This window comes from Uloborus diversus, chromosome 4 (genome assembly GCF_026930045.1).
Source record: "Uloborus diversus isolate 005 chromosome 4, Udiv.v.3.1, whole genome shotgun sequence".
NCBI classification, from domain to species: Eukaryota; Metazoa; Arthropoda; class Arachnida; order Araneae; family Uloboridae; genus Uloborus; species Uloborus diversus.
In genome coordinates, this window is record NC_072734.1 from 19,240,146 (window position 1) to 19,265,196 (window position 25,051).

The 25,051-nt window shown below is 31.7% G+C and overlaps 1 protein-coding gene across 1 annotated transcript in view; it reads left to right on the forward strand.

Annotated features, from left to right (window-relative positions):
• Positions 1–5,302: 5,302 nt before the first annotated feature.
• LOC129221533 (filamin-A-like) overlaps positions 5,303–25,051 on the forward strand; it is a 112,966-nt gene continuing 93,217 nt past the window's right edge. The window contains exon 1 of the mRNA XM_054856024.1: positions 5,303–5,430. Within this exon, the coding sequence (XP_054711999.1) occupies positions 5,379–5,430 (52 nt within the window). The 5' untranslated portion in view covers positions 5,303–5,378. The remainder of the gene's footprint in view (positions 5,431–25,051) is intronic.

Below are 25,051 nucleotides of genomic sequence, written 5' to 3' on the forward strand. Positions count from 1 at the left end.
TATGAACTACAATTCATAACAATTGTGAATTGCCATTCATAAGTAAAGTAAATGAGAATTGCAATTCATAGATGAATTTGAAAAATGGACAAAAGTATTTTAACTTTAAATACTTGCCCTTGTTTTTATTGCATTACTAAAACGAAATTGGCGGCCCAATTTCTGAAAAACTGGGCTGGTGTAGCACCCCCACGGCACCCTTAGCGACGGCCTTGCACCCTCCATCCGCGGCTCAAGCCCATGCATGAAGAGGGATTGAAGCTAGAGAATTTACGCAGCGTTATTTACATTTTACTGTTTGTAGACAGGGCAACGGAACGGCCCGAAACATGACCGGCCCACCGGGCAAATGCCCGGTTGCCCGCCGGGTGTATCCGCCACTGGAGATATGTGACAGTTCTATAGACGTGTGAGCCTCGATTTCATTCTTAAAAAACGCATGAACTACTAATGTTTTTTTTTTCTTTCCAATGGAGCTGTATACCCACCTCAAGAGGCGTCTGGGCCATAACCAGACCTAGGGCGCTCCCCAACAATGCATCAGTCTTTCGTGTGTCACCATTAAGGCGTTGATGCATGACACAGTAGTGTTTTTGACGCCCAGTTTCCACCAGATGGAGGCACCTGGGCTCTCATTTGATGCGAAATTGCACTAGGAATTTAATTTAGCCGAGGGATATTCTAAGCCAAACGAATACCCAAGGGATCTTTTCCATGCCGCATAATCATACGACATGGGCGCTGAAGATTTTCTGCATCTCGAAAATCCACCGACTGGCCACCCAGGTCAGAACCTGGGTTCCCAGGCGTAGAAGGCCAGAGCCTAACCATTACGCCACCAGCCGACTTGATCTACTAATGTGAAACAAGAAAAGTCACCAAGTAAAACCTTAGTCAGTGCAATATGTCAAGGAGAGTGAAAGGAAGAGAACATGGAAAACAAAATTCGATCTGTTGTAATAGTGCTAATACTAAGAGTTTAATACTGAAATGGTTACCTATCCTCTACGAATCATTAATAAAAAGCACAGAATAATGTGTAGATGAAAAGTAATATTTTTAAGACGTCCATGCTTAATGGTATATCGCTATGCCTTCTGTACATTACTAACGAACTGATTATTGACCTTTTGAAGAATTAGAAATTTCTCGCGGCACCCAAGTCTATCTCTATTCAATACAGTGGAACCCAAAAGTGTTCGTACACTTTGAAATTTTTTAGTAAAACCAAAATAACTCGAAACTGAATTCGAATATGATGTCCAATATTTTATCACATCATTCCTATGTCATTCTAAATACAACCCATTGGTTTTTTCAAAATATTGACGGATCTTCTTTTTGAAATGGGTCAGAAAACGAAGAGACAGAGAAATAACACGTCACAAAAGTCATCGTACACTCAAATATTTTCGAATAAATTCATGATTAAAATTATCATATGCCGTTTTATTAATATTTTTGCATTGAGTTGACCCTTATAGGTCATTTGGCTTTAATTTTTTGTTTATTTATTCCTTAATATTGTGCTTATTACTGTAAAATGGCTGGTATTCGTAAAAAACAGCAAACACCATTCAAAATTTGAATTTTTTTCCCACAGTAGTGGTAAATTGGTTTTAAATGTCTCTAAATTAGTTAATTCATTTGTTTGTATAGAAAAGCGCTTGATAAAATGCTTTAAAGAAAGGAATCGGACCGAAAAAAAGGTAAGAAAAGGTCAACCGGCAAAGTTGACAAAACGTGATCGGAGATTAAAAGTAAAAAAAAAATGTGAAAAATACACATTTGAGTGCTGTAAAAGTTTCTGCAGAGTTAAATGAAACATTTTACTTTTAATTTTCACCTAACATTGTTCGCCAAGTTCTCTGATTAGCTGGATTAAATGGGACCTCTTCCCGCAGAAATTTCCTTGGTCGTGCGAAAAACAGAAAGCTTACTCTTTTCGTCGCAAAATCAATGATAAATAAGCTAAAAACGTTTTAGAATCACGTCTTACTTACACATAAAAATTAATTCAACATTTTTGGTTGAATTGTTGTGTAACTGTAAGTAGAAGAAAAAAATTAGGAACTTAATCTAAAGAACTTAGTTGGATCAGTTAATCAGGACGATGGAGGTGTTAAAGTGTGAGGGTGCATATGAGTATCAGGACTTGATAGTTTGTAATTTTTTGATGAAATAATGAATCATGCTCTTTCTTTATATATTTTAAAAACCAACTTTGAATCCTTAGCCAAAAATTTGGTTATCGGAAACAACTTTGTTTTTTTTTTATCAAGATAACGATAAGAAGCGCACGGTTTTCAACGTTTGCGTCTAGTGCCTCGAAAATTGTCCTAAAGTTTAGAAAATACCCCCTCAATCTCCAGATTTTAACTTAATGTAACGTATTTAGGGATATCTGGAGGCTAGATTACGAAAATAGGGCTTTAAAACGAAAATAGAGCTAGAAACAATAAGACTCGAAGTGGGGTTGAACACTTACTCAGAAATTACGAAACAAAAAGAAATAAAAAGAATGAAATCTATTCCCAGACGTTTTAAAGGTCTTATGAATGCTGTATGATATTCTACTAATTAATAACTTAATCAAAAGTTAGATTATTCAATGCTATATAGACATTTTATAAAGTGTACGAAGACTTTTGTGAGATAAAATTTCGGGCACTTTTTGGTTTTTGATTTTAAAAAAATTAAGTTTTAATATTTCTTAAAAACTTTTGATGCAGTTTTGTTAAAAATTGATCATAGATCTTATAATTAAATACCTATTCCGAAATATTAATTCTAACCAATGGATTGGGGCCAATTTCGTTGAAAGTCGTAGGTGTACGAAGACTTTTGGGAGCCACTGTATGTTACCGTTAAAGTATGAAATCCGTTATTTCATAGAATACCTAGTTATTTCATGGAATAACGGATCGTGTCCGTTAAAGTGTAAATCTCTCCTGTATTTCATGGTTTAACTAGTTATTTCATAGAATAACGATCTACAACCCGCTAAAGTGTAAAATATTCTATATCGTATATCTTGCACGACAGATACATTTACCTTTCACCCCTGTGTTACCCTTAAAATGTTCGTGTAAAACCCAGTGTGTCAGGAAAAAATGTTTTTGTTTTAGAAATAATGTTCTATGTAATTCCAAGTGTCATTTTAGTAATCCTTGTTGTAACAAATGATTTTATGGTACGTTTCCATAAATACCATTTATACGCTGCATAAATTAAATAAAGTGCTTCTTTTTCATTTTAATTGTCTATCATTAGTTTATTTATAGAATGCCTATAGTTATTTCATTTTAGATAAATTGTTTATTTTACACTTTAAGTGTCTCATTTTAATTTATAGAATACCTAGTTATTTGATAGAATAACTAGTTAAAGTGTCAAATTAATAACATATTACACACTTTAACGGACACGATCAGTTATTTCATGGAAAAACTAGGCATTCTGTAAAATAACTGCATAATATACTTTAACGGTAACACATATATTGATACCATGGAAACTTCGTGGCACCCTCACCCCTTCTTGCGACCCCCAAGGTGCCGCAGCGTCCAGTTTGCGAACCCCTAGACTAAAGCAATATGGTTATAACTCAAAGCTAAAATCCTATCAGAGCGTATAAGTATAAATCAAAACTATGAAACCCAGGTTTTCAAAGAAAGTAAATAAAATTCGTATTTAAAACTTGCTGGCATTCATAGGTTGTCAAAATTTGACGATTTTTGAAACATATGAATAAGACCATAGTATCAATAAAATTCTAAAAGTAGTATAGGTTTTAAATTAATCGATTTTTTTAAAGCATTTAAATGTATGACACAAATACTCTTACAAGCCTAGAGTCTGATTGAATTCTGAGGTAACTTCGGAATGTCCTTTGCCTTCGGAATGGCCTTTAAATGCTTATTTCAACGCCTGTGTCAAGAGCTATAAAGGAATTTAAATACAATCTCCATACTGGAAAAGGGAAAAAAAAGTTTGTTGGGTGTTTTTATCTTTTCATCTGATTTCAGTGCGCTATCAATGCGTTTAAGTAGTTATACACTGTAAAAAAATTAAGAAACATAACTGGTTATTTCCGTGGAACGTTTCGGGATTTCACAGGTTTTTATGCACATCCTGGAAAATCAAGTATCTTTCTCAAAAGGTCTCCTGAATTACTATAAATTATACGAATGCAGACTTCTTTCTGTTGTGAACATATTTTTAGCTACCATATAAAGATTAACTGAGCGTATTTAATAAGTGTATCGGCTTCAGCTCGATTACAGCCCGTCCAGATTGACTAAGCTCCCAATGGGAGCGAATAAGTCTCTGGGTTCAGTAGCTTTGCAAGAATTGCAGGTGAGTTAGATTCATGGTACTTGCTTGCAATTCTATCTTAGCTTTGGCCATGAATGCAATAATGCTTTTGGAGATTTCTTGCCAAAGCTGGAAGGTGCCAAGCTATTGCATAAAACCAAAGTTTTCTCTAAAGGTTCCAAAGACGCGACTGACTTTAACCAGGGAATACCAAATTCTTCAGAAATATTCCAGGATAATTTCAGGAAGATTACTGAACTTTCACGTAAAACATTTCTGGTTTTTTGGCAAGATACGTTACTTGCAGAAATTGGGCACATATGCTGCCCATTATTTTCAAAGGAACGTTTCTGAATAACTTCTACACAGTGGATTCCAAACAAAAAGTGAAGGGAAATTTAGACTTCCTCCCACTCTCCGTCCCTTCTTCCTACTTTCTAACTTTTTGATTGTAAGAAGTTTCAAGGCCAGTATTACGTCTTGATGTTGGACGTGACTCTTGTAAATGCAGATGTAGATGTTCATAACTTTTTGTGCACCTGTGCTTGCAGAAAGGTCGACACACTTAAATATTTACAAAATAGTTGTCGCTTTCGTCCAAAATAAAAATTCTCTTTCTGTCGAAAAGAAATGTCGCGGGGAGGTAAGTGAGAATTTATAAATGTCTCATTAATTATGCTAATAAATTCATCACTTCCCAACATCTACGGGATCAGAAACGTGGAAGAATCTACAGCGGCAAACGAAAGACGAGCTTTCCGCGTCTGTATCAAAAAAAGAAAGAAATGCACCCCACCAATGGCTTCCATATCCAGTAAACGTTTCATAAAAATAAAACCAACAAAACTGCAGATGAAAGCGAACATTTTTGAAAAACGTGTAAAAAGTAAATTAATGACGTAAAAAGTCGAAGGTGGATTTTAAATAGCGAAATGGCGTGTGACCACCGCGAGTAGAGAAGGCGTCATTCGCCTTTTCTGGGGGGATCCAGCAGTTGACACTTTTTGGGAGGACGTGAGAAGCTACACCACGGTTTCCAACTGACACTCTGGGGAGTTGATATGGCGCTTCAACGAACGGCTGAAAATATGTCCTTTGATGAGGAGTTGGCAGGTATGATTTATTTAGCATGGTTTTATGAATTTAATATAAGAAATATTTACAAACATTTTAGGCCAGTTAGAGCTATTTTCCTGGGCTTTCTGGCTCAATATTATGTACAAAACATGTACAAACGTTTCAAGCTACGTTGAGTCATTTTCTTGGGCTTTATGGCTGAATATTATAATGTGGAGAATATGTACAAACGTTTCAAGCTACGTTGAGCCATTTTCTTGGGCTTTATGGCTGAATATTATAATGTGGAGAATATGTACAAACGTTTCAAGCTACGTTGAGCCATTTTCTTGGGCTTTATGGCTGAATATTATAATGTGGAGAATATGTACAAACGTTTCAAGCTACGTTGAGCCATTTTCTTGGGCTTTATGGCTGAATATAATGCGGATGTACAAGCATTGCAGGCCACGTCGCGCCACATTCTTGGACTTTCTGGCTCAATATACTGTAGAAAGTATGTTCAAGCATTTCAAGTTACGTCAAGTCATATTCTTGAGCTTTCTGGCTCAATATACGAGTAATATAGAAAATATGTACAAACTTTTCAATTTACGTCGAGCCATTTTCTTGGGCTTTATGGCTGATTATAATGTGGCAAATATGTACAATTTTTAAAGCTACGTTGGGGCTAGCTGGCTCTATAATTCAACGAAAGCGGAGTTGAGATATTTTTGAAGTACTTACAGCCTTTAATTTAACAGTTACATTTGGTTTTAATATCAGCTGTCATTGAGTCATTGACGAATAATTGGTAATTATTTTATCTTTAATTTTCATTTTAAAAATACAGTTTTTAAAATAAGTCACCAGGGTAAGTGAAAATCCATTAAACTATGAAGAAAATTAATCACTTAATACACACATAATTAAGATTTAATAAGTGAAATAACACATTTTTGAAACGATTTTAGTTGAAATTTAGTTTTACTACTACACTTCTATGTTGTCTCACTACTATATGATAAGTAGGATAGTTTTTTTTTTAATCATTTAAGATTAGACTGTTTTGATCATGAGAACATTTTTGATTAAGAGAGGACTTTTTAAAATATTTTATACAACAGATGGACAAGATTTGCCCCCGGAATTTTGTCGTTTAAAAATTTCGTACCCATATATTTTTTCAACCAATAGTTCCAATTGAGGCAGAAATTAACCACTGTTATATACAGTTTATAAGGGTATTAAAAATTATTGCGTTAGGCTAACTCGTTGTTGAGTTATCTTGAACAAAGCAACGTATGGCAAAAACGGTTCCTCAGAAATCTGAGCTTTCAAGTTTTTTAAACACGGAGTTTTATGTGGTAGCCCTTCGAGAAAAATAGTTACAACTAATTGAATGTTTCGGTTATTAGCAACACCTCAGCATAGTTTAAAAGCCCAAAAATTGGAAAACATTTTGAAGTAAAACATAGATGAATAAATAAATAATATCGGTATTTTGGTTGGTTTTGTGTGGCACCTTAACCGCATCATTTTGTATGCATCATTAAAGATTGGAGTTATTGAACAAGACCATTTCTTTTGCTTTGCGAAAATGTCTGAAACTTCTGGGTTGACAAAGAAAAAAAAAAAAAAAAAAAGGAAGCGAAAAACAGAAACGATTTTTTTATGTCCATAATGTTTCCCGAAACAACTACAACACATGCGCTTAAGCACAACTATATGTTTTTTTGTTTAAAAGAATATGTAGTAGTTTTTACAGAATAATTAGAAAAACAAATTAATACTTCTTTCATTTTGTGGTATCTTCTATAAATCGGCAATTTTTTTTGAGAGCGATGAGGATTCATAACGACCATCGAAAATATTAAGATCCTGATTGTCGTCATGGCAATAATTCCGTTCCGTTACGGATTTTTTGAATAATATTGTTTTTTATCAGTTTGTTATATAACTTTCAGGTCTCATAAACATGTCTTTAATGAAATGATATTTCGTCAATTTTTATGACAAGTGAAAAAACTTCAATTTGTTTGCTACACTTTGAATGTTTTTAGACTTTAAAACCTGTCCTCTTTAGGGTCAAAATTTGTGAAGACTAATCACTTCTTAAACTGAGCATAAAACTACTTCAACCTTCTTTTTCTTATATACTGCTTCAGGTACATTCTAAAGCACTTAAATAGTGCTTTTGAGCAATGAACGGTCGCATATTGTTTTTTTTTTTTTTTTTTTTTTTTTACATAGTAAGGGGCGTTTTGTTCCTTTTCAAAACCATCCTTTGTTTAAATGTACGTATGGTTTTATTTTTGTCACGTTATTTTTATAAGAATACCAGGGGTTAAAGTTTAAATAAGTGCCAAAAATCTTGAAATCTTCAATAACAGAAAAAAAACCCTTAAGTCTGGTCCGATTTTTGTTATACTTTAATTAACGAAGTCGTTAATTAAAAAGCAGTTAGCATTCCTTCATTCTTTCACAATTTTAACGAGAAAAATTACCCATATATTTAAAATCCAGTTGTATTCAAGTTAAATTGGCATACTGATTTTAAAACCGTAGTTAGTTTTTTTTTTCCTACCACTAGAGGTTCTTTCTCCAAACCACGTGCGGATATGACGACTTTCCAGGATGGAGTTAGAGCTACAGGAAGACCTATTGGTCTCCTAGTGGTAGAGTTGGGCAAATTTTAATTGTATGGACAATTAAAGATTAACAATTGATTAATCGGTAAACGTAACCACAACAACTAACAATTAATCAATTGTAATTATGAAAATTACAATTAACAATTGATTAATTGTTAATTGTAATTTACTACAGTTAACAATTAATTAATTGTTAATTGCAGTTTGCTACAGTTAACAATTAATCAATTGTTAATTGCAGTTTGCTACAGTTAACAATTAATTAATTGTTAATTGCAGTTTACTACAATTAACAATTGTCAGTTGTTTTGTGAATTTTAATTAAAACGAACTTTAAAAAAAAATACTGGTTTTGTATAATATACTGTATTGTATAATATACTGACAGGTCTACCGGGAACGTGGACGCTGGACCATATTACTATCTAACTATTTAAATACACACGTTAGCAACAAATAAAAGATCAATGCACAACAATAAATTTATTAAGAGCAATAAATTATTTACTGCAACATATGACTTTTCTCAAAAAATCTTATGACTCCAGCAAAATTTCCAGAAAAGTTATATTTCAATTAAAAATTCAAAAATATTTTTTTCTGTACAAATGTTTACGTGTCGAAAAAGCTTGCCAACACGTGTCTAGTTCACGTGGCGAGCTAGCAATCAGCACTGAACGAAAATACGAAATCGAATAATACTTTGTACCCTGCGCTGAACGTATTGACACGTAAAGTTAATTGTTAGTTTTAATTGTTTCATAAAACAATTTAAAATATAAATTGCAATTATTTTAATTGTAAGAAACGATTAACGTACATTAATCCAATTAAATTAATTGCAAAGTGCAATTAATAGTTAAATTGCAATTAATTTAATTGCAAAGTGCAATTAATAGTTAAATTGCAATTAATTTAATTGTAATTACTTTTTCAATCAATTAACAAGGCAATTGAAAAAATAATTGATTAATGCCCAACACTGCCTAGTGGCTGAGATAAACCTTCTTAAAACCCTTTCAGACGGAATCTTGAAATACTTAACCAAAAGTGTTTTTATTTTGTAGACAAGTGTACTATGGTAAAGAGTATCTTATTGACAAATGTTCAAGTTTATAGGTGAGAAATTAAAAGAGTTATGACACGTCCAATAATCCGGACATATGTTATTGAAATACATATTTCAGATAATAAAACTATGAAACATTAAACAAACTTATTTGTAAAATATTCTCTAAACAATAGTAAAACATAATCTAAGCATTTGAAATGATTAATATAAGATTATAAATTTTTTAAAAAATCAGAAAAAATACTCGCTTTTGCGACGAGAATCCGTGGTTGGAAAAAATGAGCCAGTCCTATTCTCCCAAACCCTATTTATTCATGTTGTCAATCCCAAAATGAAAAAATCTTGTACAGATAATAATAAGTAGACTGTAAAGAGCAAACTAAGAAAACAAATCGAGTAATTTATTCAATTGATAAATGATTAGCAGCTGTTTAAAGTTCATGTCCGGTATACCGGACGCCACGTCTGAGAGTGTTGAATTGAAATAAAATGTTTCTTTTCCAAAATATTATTATTATTAGTTGCAACAAATTTTAATTCATTTTATTGAAGTGGCAAAAAACCTGAATTTCAAGTAAGAAGTGTAAAATAATGGGGTCGTTTCCAAAATTTAAATACAGTAAAACCTGTAAAGTTGATCACCTTTGTAAGTTGACCACCTGTCTGAAAGTTGACCCCTTTTTTCAGGCACGGAATTAGCCCTTATCATATAAACCAACCTCTGTAAGTTGACCACTAAAGTAATGTACCGCAGGTGGTCAACTTACACAGGTTTCACTGAAGTATTTTTTTTCTGAAAGAGCATGTTTAAAACATTGGATGTGACCATTTTCAAAATAATTTGTGAAAGTTTAATATTTTTAAAAAATTATTTTGATCGGTGCGCAGATTCAATTTCATTTATTACGCTTTTGCACTTGACATCACACGTGGTAAAATGACATTCACTAATGCCATTAGAGCAGAGGGCAATGTTTAATTCGCTTCTGAATTATCGTAAACTCTAAACGCGGTAGACAGAAAGCGTGAGCATTCAGCGTGCCAGTGGAATAGTGCGCTAAAGTTCATCACTTATGACGTCATAAAGACCACGCCTTATTTGAAAAATCGGAGACTTCAAAAAATTTAATAAATATTAAAAGTTTTGAAAATAAAAGTTTTTCCTCGTTTATTTATTTATTTATTTATTTATTTTTTGCTCATTCTATCAACTTCAGTGACTAAAAGTAGTAATTTTGACTGATGGAAACAATCCTATTGCTTGTTTAATAGAAACACACGAAACAGTTTTTTTTTTGTATTGTGTATGTTATGTATGTCATTGTTACGAACTTAAAAAATGTCCTCTATTTTGTGAATTGGTCGCTTTGAGTCCTAGGTAGCTTAGGAACCTGACGTGATACACGAAAACCGCTATTATTTTTGAACTCGGAGGTTAGACCATAAGTTTCTCATAAACAAATCACAGACATAATACAATCAAATCGCTGTTCCACATTGTTATTATTGTAATTATGTGTTAGCATATAGTTTTTATAAATGTTTAAAATCTCTCACATCCTTTTTTTTGGGGGGGGGGGGATTTTTTTCGTATTGAATGTTTTTCACACTTGATGTATTGCTGTAATATTATTCAACTTCAAAATCTAAAAAGGGGGTGGTTATGAATGTGATTATTCTTTCAACCATATATCATTTAAAAACCTTTTTTTAACCGAAGATATTTAGTTGAATTCATTGAAAATATAGTTTTTATTTTTATCTTTAGTGTTTCAAAAAGAAGGCTTTTCGTTATTATTATTATTATTATTTTAATATTTCAATTCTTTCAACAGTATGTTTTATTTGATATTACTTTTATTTTTATTATTTGATGATTTATTTGTTAATTATGGGATAGCTCTTAAAATGTTCCGATGAATTAACTTTTTTTGCGTATAATATTTATTTTGAGTAAAAAATCTGAAACGATAGTCTAAAGTTTGGACAGAGCTATACTTTTTAGAAACATGGGGGAAAAAACAAAACAGAACAATAATAAAAAGGAAAAGAAAAATCGGAAAAAAGTAAACAAACAAATAAAAAAATGTTTAAAATGCTATCGGCCATCTTTGATTGCAAAACTCCAATTTATCAGAAACAAGTTAAAGTTTTGGCAGAAAATATTTTTCTGTCTCAACAAAGTGAGAGTTGAAATCAGCACAGCAGCAAAATTTATTTTATTTAAAGCTTAAATAAAAAAAATTTTGCTGCTTAATGAGTAGATATATAAGATATAGTTAATTTCATCATTTAAAGATTCACTTCGAACTTAGGCTAAAATTGCAATAGAGCATTATCAAAAAAAAAAAAAAAAAAAAGAGAGAGATAATAAAATTTGCTTTTCATTGACTGTAAATACACACCAATTTGATTTAGGAGATGAAGAATCTATTTAAAAAGCAATAATCTATAACTTTCACGTAAAAAAAAAAAAAAATGAGCAACATTGGTGTTGTCCAATATTTAATCTTTACTCATTTAACGTAAACACTATTTGTTTCTTTCAGCTGCGTAATGCATTGTAAAATACATGCAATTAAGACAAAAAATTTTTTTCTTTAGTTTATATTTATTAATATAACCTTATGAGAGACCTTGTGAAAAGAAAAAGCTTTTTTTTTCTTAGGAAAATCAGAAAGAGGGAATTGGTTTTTGAATCACCATTTAATACGGTAAACGCTTTAGTAATTGCAATAATTTAAAGATTTTTCACATTATACGCTTTTATTTGCGGCAATTGAAAAAGAAAAAAAATCCTTCAAGGAGCTGCATATGTGTTTGCACGTTATTTTAATAACTGAAGCTTGTTTTCTCTTTACTGTGATGATTTTGTGATACATTTAACCTTACTTTTCACAATGAGACCTCTAATTTATATTTAGTGCTGAGGACTTAAAATTGTATGCTTTTAACACTTTCGTAATTTAAAATATTTTTATTTTCTTACAAGAGATAAAATAATCTTACGTAAATTACGATTAGTCGAATGAATTGAACCAATTATTCTCTCAAATGTCAATTTCTTTTGCAATGAAGAAAAGGTGCTTTTGAAACTCTGAAACATGTGCATGAAAGTTTAACGGCACAGGCTATTCATTCTATATTTTCACAACCAGTTGGTTTTAAAACTTCGTTTATGTGTTTATTTTGGCTAAGTTTTCAAAATTCTTGAAGTTTTATGTCCTTTGCTTCATACACTGTAAAAAAATTCCGAAACGTGACTGAGTATTTCCGAGTTACGTTTCAGGATTTTAATGGTTTTTACCCACTTCCTGGAAAAATCAAGTATCCGTGTCGTCCTGAATTGCTATAAGTCGCACGAATGCAGACTTTTCACTGTTGTCAAAAATATTTTTATCTCCCAGTTTAAAGATTAACTAAACGTATTTATAAAGTGCAACGGCTTCAGCTCAATTACGGCCCGTCCATGCTAATTAAGCTTCCAAAGGGAGCGAATAAGCGTGGACTTCTTTGCTTTGCAAGAATTGCAGGCGAGTAAAATTGCAGGCGAGTAAAATTCTCGTCATTTACTTGCAATTCTGGCTTAGCTTTGGCCGTGTTTCCAATAATGCTCTTGGAACTACCTTGGTAAATCAGGAAGATGCCGAACTATTATATTATACATTCCTAAGTTTAATCTAAATTTTCAGAGACACAACTGGCTTCTAACGGGAAGATTTCTGAATTTTTCAGGAAGCCTCCGGGATAATTTCGGGAAAGTTACTGAATTTTAGCAGAAAACGTTCCTGGTATTTGCAAGTTCTGTTACTGGCAGAAATTAGGCACATCAGCTGCCCATTATTTTCCAGAAACGTTTCTGAATCGTTTTTACAGTGTAATAAAAATTACTTACTTTGCTCTTCTTTCCACTACTCAACTATCGTTTGGCTCAGTATAATCTACAAGGGCTCTTGCGACAGAGAACTCAATCAAACCAACCAACCAACCAACCAGTTGGTTATTTTTTCTTCAATTAAACAGAGCAAAGAAAAAACGCTTGTACATTTCTATTTACATTGGTGATATGATGGATTTATTGCTATTAGAAACAAAAGATTGCCAACATTCAACAACTATAAACAATCCTAGTATTTGCTGTCGTGTTTGATCAAAGTTGCATGGAAACTAAATATTTGGCGAACATAATGCAATATTTTTCCATATAACTGAACTTTAAAAAATATATATATTAAACAAGACTAAAAGTTCGATTAAAATGTGGAAAATCCACCAATGAATGACTTATACCATTACAACGTTAAAAATGTCCTTAAAATGTAAGATAGTTCACTAAGTGAATAATGTAAACCAATCCGCCAGATAGATAGCAAGTCATTAAAAAACTTTCAAAGTTCTACCGAAATGGAAAAATTAAGGAAAGAAGAGCAAATATGTTGGCGACGTAAACTGTTTCTCAGTTTTTGCCAAGGTTGAAAGTGAATAAGTCACCATTTGTCAATTTACACCTATTCTGCACTCCTACCGAAATTTAACAAGAAATATCACTTTCAGAAAATGCAAGACTACGACACTGAAAAAGAGTGCAAAAGGAGAAGTTCTTAGTTTTAATTTTTTTGAAATATATGTTTATCAGCAACAAATATTTCGAACATCTACAATCCAGAGAAGAAATTCATAAGTGCACATAACTGCTTAATGTAGAGCGTACAATTTTAAGTCAAAAAGAAGCAAGTGTAAATATTTTGTCTGGGGAAGAAAATTGGCCTTTATATCTGCAGCGAATTGAGCGTTTTCTGTAGCACAACAGCTGCTTCTAAAAATTAAAAATAGCGTAGTCACCAGATGGCAAGAAATAATCTTGGCCGAGAGTGTTTTTCTCTTTGATATTTTGCTGTTTTGCAGCTTACGTAAAGTAAAGCTAGTTATTTTCAGTAAAAAATACCCGAAAAGAGAAAAAAAAAATGTTCATTTAATGTGCCTTGGAAAAATGCTACATGCATTTTAACAGAGAGACGCCAACAGACAGTCTTTGGATTTTACAAGTTCAAAACAAGGAACAGTCCTAATTCATTATTCATACAGATATGTGCAAAGGGTTTTTTCCTCAAAAATTTAAATCCAACTCCCGAAAACCACTAAACTAAGCTCAAAGCTATTCAGTTGCGACTAACAATTTTGCCTTTTTTCCTGCCAAAGTACATATGCACATTTTGTACTACGATATGACAATACGCACTAATTCCGTCATTTAAGTCATATAGTCATTAAACGAATTTACTTTTACTATTGAATGTTTTTTCATCTAGTTAATTGTGGACAGAAAAAAAACTACTAAAAAATCTAGAAAGTGTATTTGTTACTATTGAATGTTTCTTCATTAAGTTAATTGTGGATAGAAAAAAAAATTACTACTAAAAAAATCTAGAAAGTGTATTTGATACCAACAAAGTGTCAAACGTCAGCATTCTGTAGAATACTTCGGCATAGTATACAACGTCAGACGTTTTTAAGCAAAGTATTAAATACGATATCTATTTCAAACTTCCGCTGTGAATCGTATATATTACCTAGTCATTTTACTGAGTGACTAATACTGTTTAGCAAAAATATGAAAAAAAAGGTCTTGATCAGGCTATTATTAATTACTAGCGGTACCCGCACGGTTTTGTCCTTAGTTGAAAATTAAAAGGTCATTTGGTTCGCCTGTATATTTACAAATAATGGATGATGAGTTTCTCGCCAATTTGCTACGTTAATTTTCTCGTCCATGTTACGGTTCCACGTTATGATAATTTCGTAATTTACACGTCCACGCTATAGTAATTTGCTCGGTAAAATGTTCTTAAAATTGGAATAAAAAAAGAACAAAATCTAATTTTCGAAAAATCGCTTCGAGGTGCACACCTCCATGCTACAAACTAGTATTGAGCCAAAATCCATGAAAATCGGCCGAACGATCTAGGCGCTAAGCGCGTCACAGACATCCCGACATATATCTGAACAGATATCGGGACTTCCGGACAGATATCTTGATATTCAGCTTTATTATTAGTTAAGATAAAGATAAAGGCTGTAAACATGAAATGTAAGCAGTTTAGAAAAAATGAGCGAGGGTAACTTAACTCATTGGAGGAAAGTAGCTGCCATGCACACAAACAGCGCAGTTTTTCAAAAAATATTAAAATATAAATAGCTACATTAAAAAAAAATCATTATTTTTGCGTAAATATTTTACATCATAAACTGATAACAATTGATAATTATCGTTTATAATGCATGCGTTTGTGCTTGTTCTTTTCATCAACGTTTCATTAAATTACGGAAATGAGCATTAAAAAACATATTAGCAGAAATATAAATTAGAGTTTTGCATAAAAAATTACAAATGCACAGTGAGCAAGTGGCAAGGGCACCATAATAAATAAGATTTCGTACAAAAATGTTAAAAAAACGAAAAAAGTCAGACTCAATGATTAATCTAATATTAAAAATACAAATATAGTCGAGAAAAATGATCAGTTTGTTAGTAAAATGAAAACTTACTTTTATGCTTTGTCATTAGAGTTTATTATTTGAGGCAGTGAGAAGCAAAGGGATGTAAGAAGACTTTTTAAAGTTTCGAGTAAAACGCGTTTAAAATTCAGATCCTCGGAAGCTTTTCATTGATTTTTTTTTCCTTCTAAATCATGCTGATGGCAGCACCCGCCAAAGCTACTAGTACTCTTGCCCTATAACAGAAAAAATGTCATCCTACCATTTGTACTGATTATCCGGGGGGGGGGGGTGTCCACCTAGGGGGGATCATGGCTCATACTGCGCCATTAAAATTTTTGGGCGGAGATGTTTTTAATGTTATTTTTCTCATTTGGGGAGGGGGCTCTTTGCGATAGTTGGGGGGGGGGGTGCGCTCTTGCTCTTAGGGGACGGGCACCCCTGTATTATGTCCAAATTTTCAATTTTGGTACTTACATCCCTTTGCTTCTCACTGCTTCATTTGTTGTTTTGTAAGTGATTCATAGAATCAAATTAAAAGATACAATTGAGGAAAACAAAGCCAATCTTTTGTTAAGAAACTCTAAGCCCATTTTTCATCAAGTTTTATTTATTTGTTCCTTCTCTTTTTTTTTTAGTTCTCAGTTTTTGTGTTTTTAGTTCTTTTTTTTCTAATTTAAACTTTATTACTATTTTCATTATTAATAAATTAATTTGTTAATTTCATAGCTTAATTTTATAAACAAAAATGCGTTTTGCAGAGCAGCACATCGATTCATCACAGAGTTAATTCATTGTAACGAAATTTGTGAAATTTGAGGCAAAACAAATCATAGAGGTCAAAAGTCGGCACGCTTTCTATCTAACGGTTAAACATAGATATTCGCTTATGGATGAAAATGCATCTGAAAAAACGCTGACGTGGTTAAAGTCATGAAAAAAAGTTAAAAAGCACAAAATTTGCAAAAAATTGTAATAATGCAATTTAATGTAATATTTTTGCGTTTCAATGATATTGTTCATAATTCTTACTTTTCAGTCCAAATGTGTTTATTGATTTCTTAGGGTTGAAATACATTTCATAGCCTTTTAAATAGCGAAACGCATTTCGTAAAATATTCACCAACCGAAAAAGATTGTGATTTTTATGTGCTGCTGCGAATTGAAGCTTCGATGAGTTGAGCAGTGATGAATTAACAAATTTTGCAACTGATATGCGACAAACTGACGATTAACCGTTTGCAGGACTTGTAAAATGTGTTTCTTGGTGCTCCTGCTTGTGAAAGTAAAAAACAACTTTAAGATCCCTTTTTACCTTTCTTCACATGGGTTGCATTACTTTGAGTATATTTTGTCTTATAGCTCACTGGTATCGCAGTTAGAACAGTATACGATTTGTTAAAAATAGTTTTAAAATCTGTTTATTAAATGGTTAATTTAATGGTTATCTGTTAATTAATTATTAAATGGTAGATTTTTAAAATATCGAAGAAATCATGTTTTCTGTTCCTATTTCTTTTCTTTCTTTCTTGCCATAGATAACGATAGTTCATTCAGTTAACAAATTCGAACGTGAACAATAAATAAATAAATGCAATAAAATAAACAAAATTGAAAATAATAACAATGAACAAGAATAATAGAAAAATAAATAAATAAAAGAATTACTTGAATTTGCTTTATTTATTTGCTAAAAGAGGGAAGGTGGTAGGTATAGTATTATTACTAGGTTAAGTAATAATGAAGTCAACGGCAAAAAACAGAAACCTCAACATTTTAATTAAAATGCGTATCTAATTAATTTTAAATTAATTTAATATTAGGGAAGATACAAAACGAGCATGAAGCTTCAACTAAGAGCTCAAAACTGCATTCGAGGAGTTTATTTTAATACCAGACAAAATGCTCATATTGTTGTTTGCTTTTATACGTCTAATTTTAGGTTGATGACGCAAAATTTTGCCAAAAATGCCTTTATCCAAGTATACGTTTCATGTAAACAATCATTTTTTTATTCCCCAAAAGCATGGAAATGTTCCAAATGAAGGGCTAACCTGTCCTTGAAATTATTTTGGAAAATGTTGTTGGAAATGATTTATTAGCCACAATCATCTTCTAAAAAGGAAAAGAAAAAAAGTATGCTTTTCCGAGGGGGGAAAAACCGCACTAATTCAGCAAAATGCTAAATGTTTACGTAAGAATCTCTTATCCTAGTTTTCTATTCATTTATTGCTTTTGAAAGAGCTCATTAATATTTTCTAAAGAGCATTAATTTGTGATTATTTAGGTAAGTAACTTGCGGGATATTTTGTATTTATTATTTTTTCAATTTTACGTTCTAACATTCATATCTTCTTTTTTCACATTAGGGAGCACTGAATATTTATTTCTGGTAAAATTAATTCGTAAATAAATTATGAACTGATAATTAAAAACGTTTCCAGTGATTAATTGTAGAAAATAGATTTCATAGTATAACGAACGAAAACCACTGTTATGGTTAAAACTATTATCATTTCGAATCTAATGAAAAGTTTTTTTTTTATTTTTATCGAATGCTTTGTATTGTAATTTATTGAACTTTTTTTTGCAATTAAATTCTTTCAAATCCAAAAATGCGTAACAATTAGTCGAAGACAGTCCCATTCAAATCACAGCTTGTATTTTTCGCTATTTTAACACGAATTTTAAAAACAAAACTGCTGAAAGATACATAAACAATGGATGAAGAATAAACTTCCCACGAGTTATGTCTCACATGTTTTATCTTCTAAAACACCGAACTAGACAATGATTTTCATTGTTTTCCTTCTTGCAGTCTTGTCACATAATAGTCGTTAAGAACAACACATTGCCGCTGAACCTCGGCTTTGATCCAAGTTTTGGTTTCACAAGAACTTAAATGATTTTCATCGCGACTTAAACGCCCATTATTTGCTTCCCGGAACGAAGAAGAGGGATATCTGGTTCTCAGATCCTAGTTTTGTTAGGCAAAACAAATGCTTTGTCTAATTGAGTGGTAGTATTTTATTTTTAGTGTCGGGGGAGGTTTTGTGGATTAGAACTGTGTCTGTTTCTGTTTCTTTTTTTATTGCGGAGAAAGTGTTAATATCTACACCTGGAAAAATTAACCTAATAATGTTTAAAAGGCTATCCCCTATATACATACACTGCCGGGGGCAGGTACACGGCAGTATATGCAGAAAATAGTTTTCGAAATATTTGAAGAAACGCGTTTTGGTTTCAATACTAACAATAAGGAAATGCTGAAGGAACTGGACTTTTTTTCCGGCTTTTTTTTTCAGCGGAAACCAAATAAGCAAACTTGTACAATAAATTTAGCATACAATAGATGTTAAAAATGCAAAAAAAAAAAAAAAAAAAAGTAGTTTTTGCTTTTTACCCTATCGCGCGTACGCGACGCAAAGGAGGCTAATGTGTTTATGAGACTATGCTTGTGTGTTTGTTCCTATGCGGCGTTGTAAAGGCTAAACGCTTTGGCCAATTTTGGTAATTCTTACGTCAATCGATTTATCTTAACCTTGGGAGTGTCACTTAACACATGACAGCAATCAAAATTCACCATATAAAAAACCAGTTGCCATTTTGTCAGTTCGGGATCGTGTCACGTGCAACCTGCGTGCGACAAATGCAGGTAGCTTTCACTGCCTGAATTTTTTGTTTACTAAGTCTACTAATTGGGGCCTCAGTGGCCGAGTGGTTGCTTCTCACTCTTGGGGCGGTGAGTTCGACTCCCACGTTCGCTCCGGATGTACTTTTCCCTCTTTCTGATGTAAATTCTTTAATGTGTTGTTTATATGTATTCTGTGCTGTAATAAAAATTTATATCATGCGTAAGGGAGGCAAGACACTCAGATTGTAGTCCTCATCAAAATAAACCCGTGCAATAAGCATCAAAAGAAAGAAAGTCTACTAATTCGATTTTCATCTCGAACGTGTTGCATTTGTTTTTGTCGAGATTCAGGTGACTGAGTTTCGCGACGCGTACTTTCTTGACAGGCTTTTTTAGTTTTGCGAGAAAGACATGACTAACGACGTTTCCTAGCTAGCGTCATCATGAGTTTTACAAGCTGTTTATATAGCTGTGCTGTGGTTGACTTAAGTTCGTGCATTTTTGCTGAAGGTCAAGCACATGTAGCTTTAAGCTGAGTTAGGTCCTAGAGGGACTAATTATCAGTAGTTTAAACCATCTCAAGTTACTTAATAAACCTCACAATACAAACTCTCTCATGAAATGAAAAGATTGCGAAATGTACCGTCTTTTAATCATAATAACTAAGTCAATGAAAATTAACTAAAAAGTGTAAAATAAAAAATTATTAAATAAAAAAAAACAACTGTGTGAAAACCAAAAAAAAAACTAAAAAGAAAAATGTATAAGCCCGGTAGTTTAGAATGTTATTAAGTACTACTGAATAACTGCATTCCTTTCTAAATCAAGGAACCCCATAAAATTTGAATGGGCCCCGACTGTTGAATCTCCTATGCTGCTTTTGAATTTATGATTTGTCTTAACTGTGTACGATTATAAAACTATAACAATGGTGTAGTTATTCAGTAGTACTCAACTCAGTAACATTATAAATTACTGGGCTTATAAATTTTTCTTTTAAATTTTTTTTGGTTTTTACGCGGTCGGGTTTTTTGTTTTTATTTAGTAATTTTTTTATCTTTTTATTTGTCCACGGCAGTATATGTCCCGTGAGTTCTGTTACTAATTCACCCCTGATATTCACTATCTTTGTATTGATTTCTATATTTATCAATATAGTGTTACCTTTTTATTAATCAATCTATACCTAAACATAAAAATAATTTCGAGAACAATAAATTCGAGGAAACGAAAAATATATAGTATTTATCAACTATATTTATGGGAAGTGGAAAATATTTTCCGCAAACAATACTATGCGGCGAGAGCTAAATTCATCACAAAAGCGGTAATTTAAGTAATTTAGAATTTTTAAATGGCAGTTGTCTTTCATTCTAATTCAGATTATCTCCTTTAGATTCAGAAAACTAATTTCCATTCTTTGTTTCTTATTGTTTCTAATAAATAATTGTTTCTTATTGTTTTTGGTATATTAAATTGATGCATGAGCATAATTACGTTGTACACATAAGTCATGCGATATGAATCTCGACGTAAACTTATTTTTTATAAAATAACGAAAACACTTCTGGGCCATTCCAGCGTTACGTGTGTGACTTTTTGACACCATTTCGTTGCAAATAAGAATAAAAACCAATATGATGTTTTAAAAATATTTCTTAGCAGTTTCTGCTGGATTAACAGAAGATATGTAAGAGGGTTTAGGTGGCAGTTTTGTTTTCGTAGGACAAATCTAAAATTTTTTATAAAATTTTAAATACAGCGTTACGTGTTTGACTCAGAAAGTCTGAAAATTAGCTATAGCTCATACTATTTTGAAATTTCCTATGAGGTTTTAAAAAGTAAATGAACAGTATTTTTTGTGCATGTAGCTAAGTATACTGAGTAAGTATTCCACAGATATTCTTTTTCTGAAGCTCGTACAATAGCAGCAAAAAATATTTTATTAGCGTTACGTATGTGATTAGAGAGCGTTACGTGTGTGACCGCGTGCAACTTTTAAAGAGGATTTCCTAATAAAAATCCACAATTAACATCGGATCTTTGCCAAATTGCGCACAGAGGTTCTTTGGTGCACAGTAACTTCTATGGGGATTCCCCCCGGGCTTTGAGCCCCCCCCCCCCCACGGGGCTTTTCAATATTCATGCTCAGTTTCCATCAGATCTTTGCCAATTTTCGCACAAAGGTCCGACCTTTGATGCTCAAGAATATACATACGGGTACTTTCGTCCCCTATAGGGTTTGACCCCTTAGAGGGGTTTTCCAAATAAATTCGTAAAACGGGATAGTAAGGCGTCTCAGTAACAATGATAACAATTTTTTATTGAAAAAAAAAAGTCAGAGGCATCTATAAAGTTAAATTTTGAGGCATGAAATTGCTCTTTTCTACACATTGACGGGAAAATTTTATATTTTCTTAAAACTTATGTACTATTTTTAAAAATATAATAGAAAAAAAAAATCAATTTTTTGTAGAAAATTACAAAGACTAAGACTCTTGCTGGACACCTAAATATTTTTTGATTTGGATCAAATAGTTTTTTGGTACATGTAGGGCTATAGGTGCAACGTTTTATCAACATAAAGTTTCGAACTCATAAAAAAATAGTTTTTTTTTAATTATTATTATTCAGTCTAGAGCACAGTGCTGGTTCACACTTTAAGGCGCAAGATGGCACGGGTTGCCGTTGCTCAAATTATATGAAACTTTTTTTTACTATTGTTTTGACCTAAAAGGAATAAAATAATAGTTTAAAAAACTAAAAAAACACGTTTTAGTAGCAAAATGAACTAAAAAGTCAAAAATAATCTTTGGATGACAAGTAATAAAGCAATTGACCAAACATTTAATTTTACAGTAATAAAAAAAATCGTGGGGGGGGGAGGGCTGCCTATTTAAATTTTTGCATGGATAACAAGTTGAAGAAATTTAAGACAACTGATAAGAAGCCCCCTACGCTTTTTTTCTATTACAGTAAAATTAAGTGTTTTGTCAATTACTTTATATATTTGTCATCCAAAGATTATTTTTAACTTTTTAGTTCATTTTGCTACTAAAGCATGTTTTTTTAAATTTTTCAACTATTATTTTATTTTTTACTTTTTAGTTCATTTTGCTACAAAAGTGTGTTTTTTTAGTTTTTTAAACTATTATTCTATTGTGCTCAAATAATCAAAAATTTAATTGTTTGTATTTTTTATTTCTGAAAAATATAAAGTTCTTATCACTGTTTTTTTTCCTTTTCTTTTTCCCTTTCTTTTTCTTTTTCTTTTTTTTTTCAAATAAGATTCAGATACTAAATATTGCTAACACTTGTAACTCTTAAATGAAATCTTTGTGCGTGTGTTCGATTTTCATTATGGAATGTATCTTAATATTCTATTGCATTATTTGCATCAGGCATTTTGAATGCTTTCTGGTAAATTCATGTGCAAACATTGTTACACTCCGCAGCTCTGATTTGTACGTTGTAAGTTATTCTAATAAGCCACTGGCTATTTGTCCAAAGGAAAGTTGGACCCACAAACATACCCACAAACATACAAGTTAAGCTAATAAAAGCGTGTTAATTAGAATAAACTAATAACTTATCGTTAATAAATTAATTTGATGATAGAATATTGCTTTGTCATCGGGTCTGAGGTTGCATTCCAAATTTTAAAAGAATCCGATTACAAAACGTGGGCGAAAATTGAATTGCAAGATTATAAATTTAATTTCGGTGTGAACGGGATTAGAACCTAATGATTCCCGGAGGTGGACGTCAGCGAAGACCCGCGCCTTAGACCGCTCGGCCACGAACGCTCATAAAGTGATGGAATGTACTAACAGTAATAAGCCACTAGCTCTTGATCCAAAGGAGAGTTACTCACAAACATACAAGTGAAGCTAATAAAAGCGTGTTAAAAATATAAGAAGGTGTGCGACTTGAAAAACCGACTTTCATTTTTTATTTTATTTTACTTACTTATTTATTTTTTTATTTCTTTATTTATTCATTTTTATTTTATTTTATTTACTTATTTATTTATTTATTTATTTATTTATTTTTTTAACACCCTCGTGTCTTTAAAAATGCTTTGTTTTTCTGAAAGATTTACTAGAGCTGTTACATTTGTATAATAATGCTAAGATTCACACTGCCACAAGATTTAGTACAAATGAATTTTTGGAGTTTCTTGCCTTTAGAAAACCTTAAAACACTATTCATAAATAAATTTAGTTAAACAGAAATTTGATTGCCACCTGCAGAAACAAACGATAGACTATAATAATTATTTTATATACTTCAAAATAATTTATTATTTTAAAATATCAGAAATTGATTTCGTCATTGAGAAGACACTAAACTATAAGAGAAAATGCTATATTAAAGCTAAAAACGAAGATTTGAACTATATAGTTGCGAAATACAGATGAACAATCATTGAAATATAACTAGTAGTTATTAGGTGTTAGCAACATATCACACACGATTTCCATATTAACCGGAAACTTATAAAAGAGTCAGCCCACCACTTACCTTGAATTCACATGTCTGAATAATGTCAGACTCAAAGAAATAAGGAATTTCTCTTTCATGTAATATGCTGATATAATATTTATTTTCTTAGGTTTAATGACTAACAGAAACAAAATGAAACGTAAAATCTGAATATTAAATAGGTGTAAGGGGTTATTCAAATTAACTTGATACTTTTATGTAATTTAGAAAAGTTTTAAATTTGCTCCTTTAATAGAAATTCAAGATTCTTTTTTGTTATTCTATCTGGGTTATTCTCCCAGATACTCAGTTTCATGTTCTTATTATAATTTGCAGATGCTTTAAGGTTTTTTCATTCTATTAAGGTTTTGAATGTTTAACAAAATAAATTTAACAGGATAATGAAAAAAAAACTTTATATGTTTTATTTTTTTGGATGCATTTTATGTAAATCAATCTCATATTGCCATTCGCTCACTTGTCCCCAGCGTTGGCAAAAAGAAAGAAAAAAATATTTCAAAGTAAAGAAACAATAAACTCTCTCCTCCCCCGGTGATTATGATTCATATTACTCAAAACATGAACGTTTTCTGAAATGATGTAATCCTAAAAGATAATTAACTTTGTTCTCTAAACAAGTTTTCCAACTACGTGTAAGAAATAAAATAAAAATAGAAAAATATTGGCGATGGAAAAAAAAGAAGAGATTGAAAGAAAGAAATCACTGGAAGTCAAAACGATTCATTCTCTCTAAAAAATCAAAGTGCCACTACTAATCTATCCAAACGAAGTGTTTTAACTGTTTCCATTCAATTAAATTTTTCTGAATTTTATGAGTTCAAAATAGTTGTTTTTGTGAGACTTTATTCAGTTTTACTGTACTTTTTAAAAAATTCATACAGCTTAATACGCATTTATTATGAACCTCTCTTTTGAACTTTTATGCTGATCAAACTATTTGACCAAGTAATAGAAAGAACAATTTTCTGGGAAAGATAATAAAACAGTCCCCTAATGTCTGAAACTGCTGTGATCAGGAAAAAAAAAAGAGCTCCTAAACAACCAGTACAGTTTTAAAACCATGTGCGGTGAAACAAAATATTTGGAAGCATTAAAAAATAAATAAATAAAAAGATGTGTAATCAGTAACAACTTACATAAATTTAAAAGTAATTTCTTACTACATTGTATTGTACATTATAATATTTATTTTATGTAATTCAGTAAATTGTAGAAATGTTATCACGATGAGGAAATGAAAATAAGACGTTTTGAAACATTTAGAAATTTTATATTTTTCGTTCAAATGTGTTTACTTTTGTTAAGGAATCCCAACAG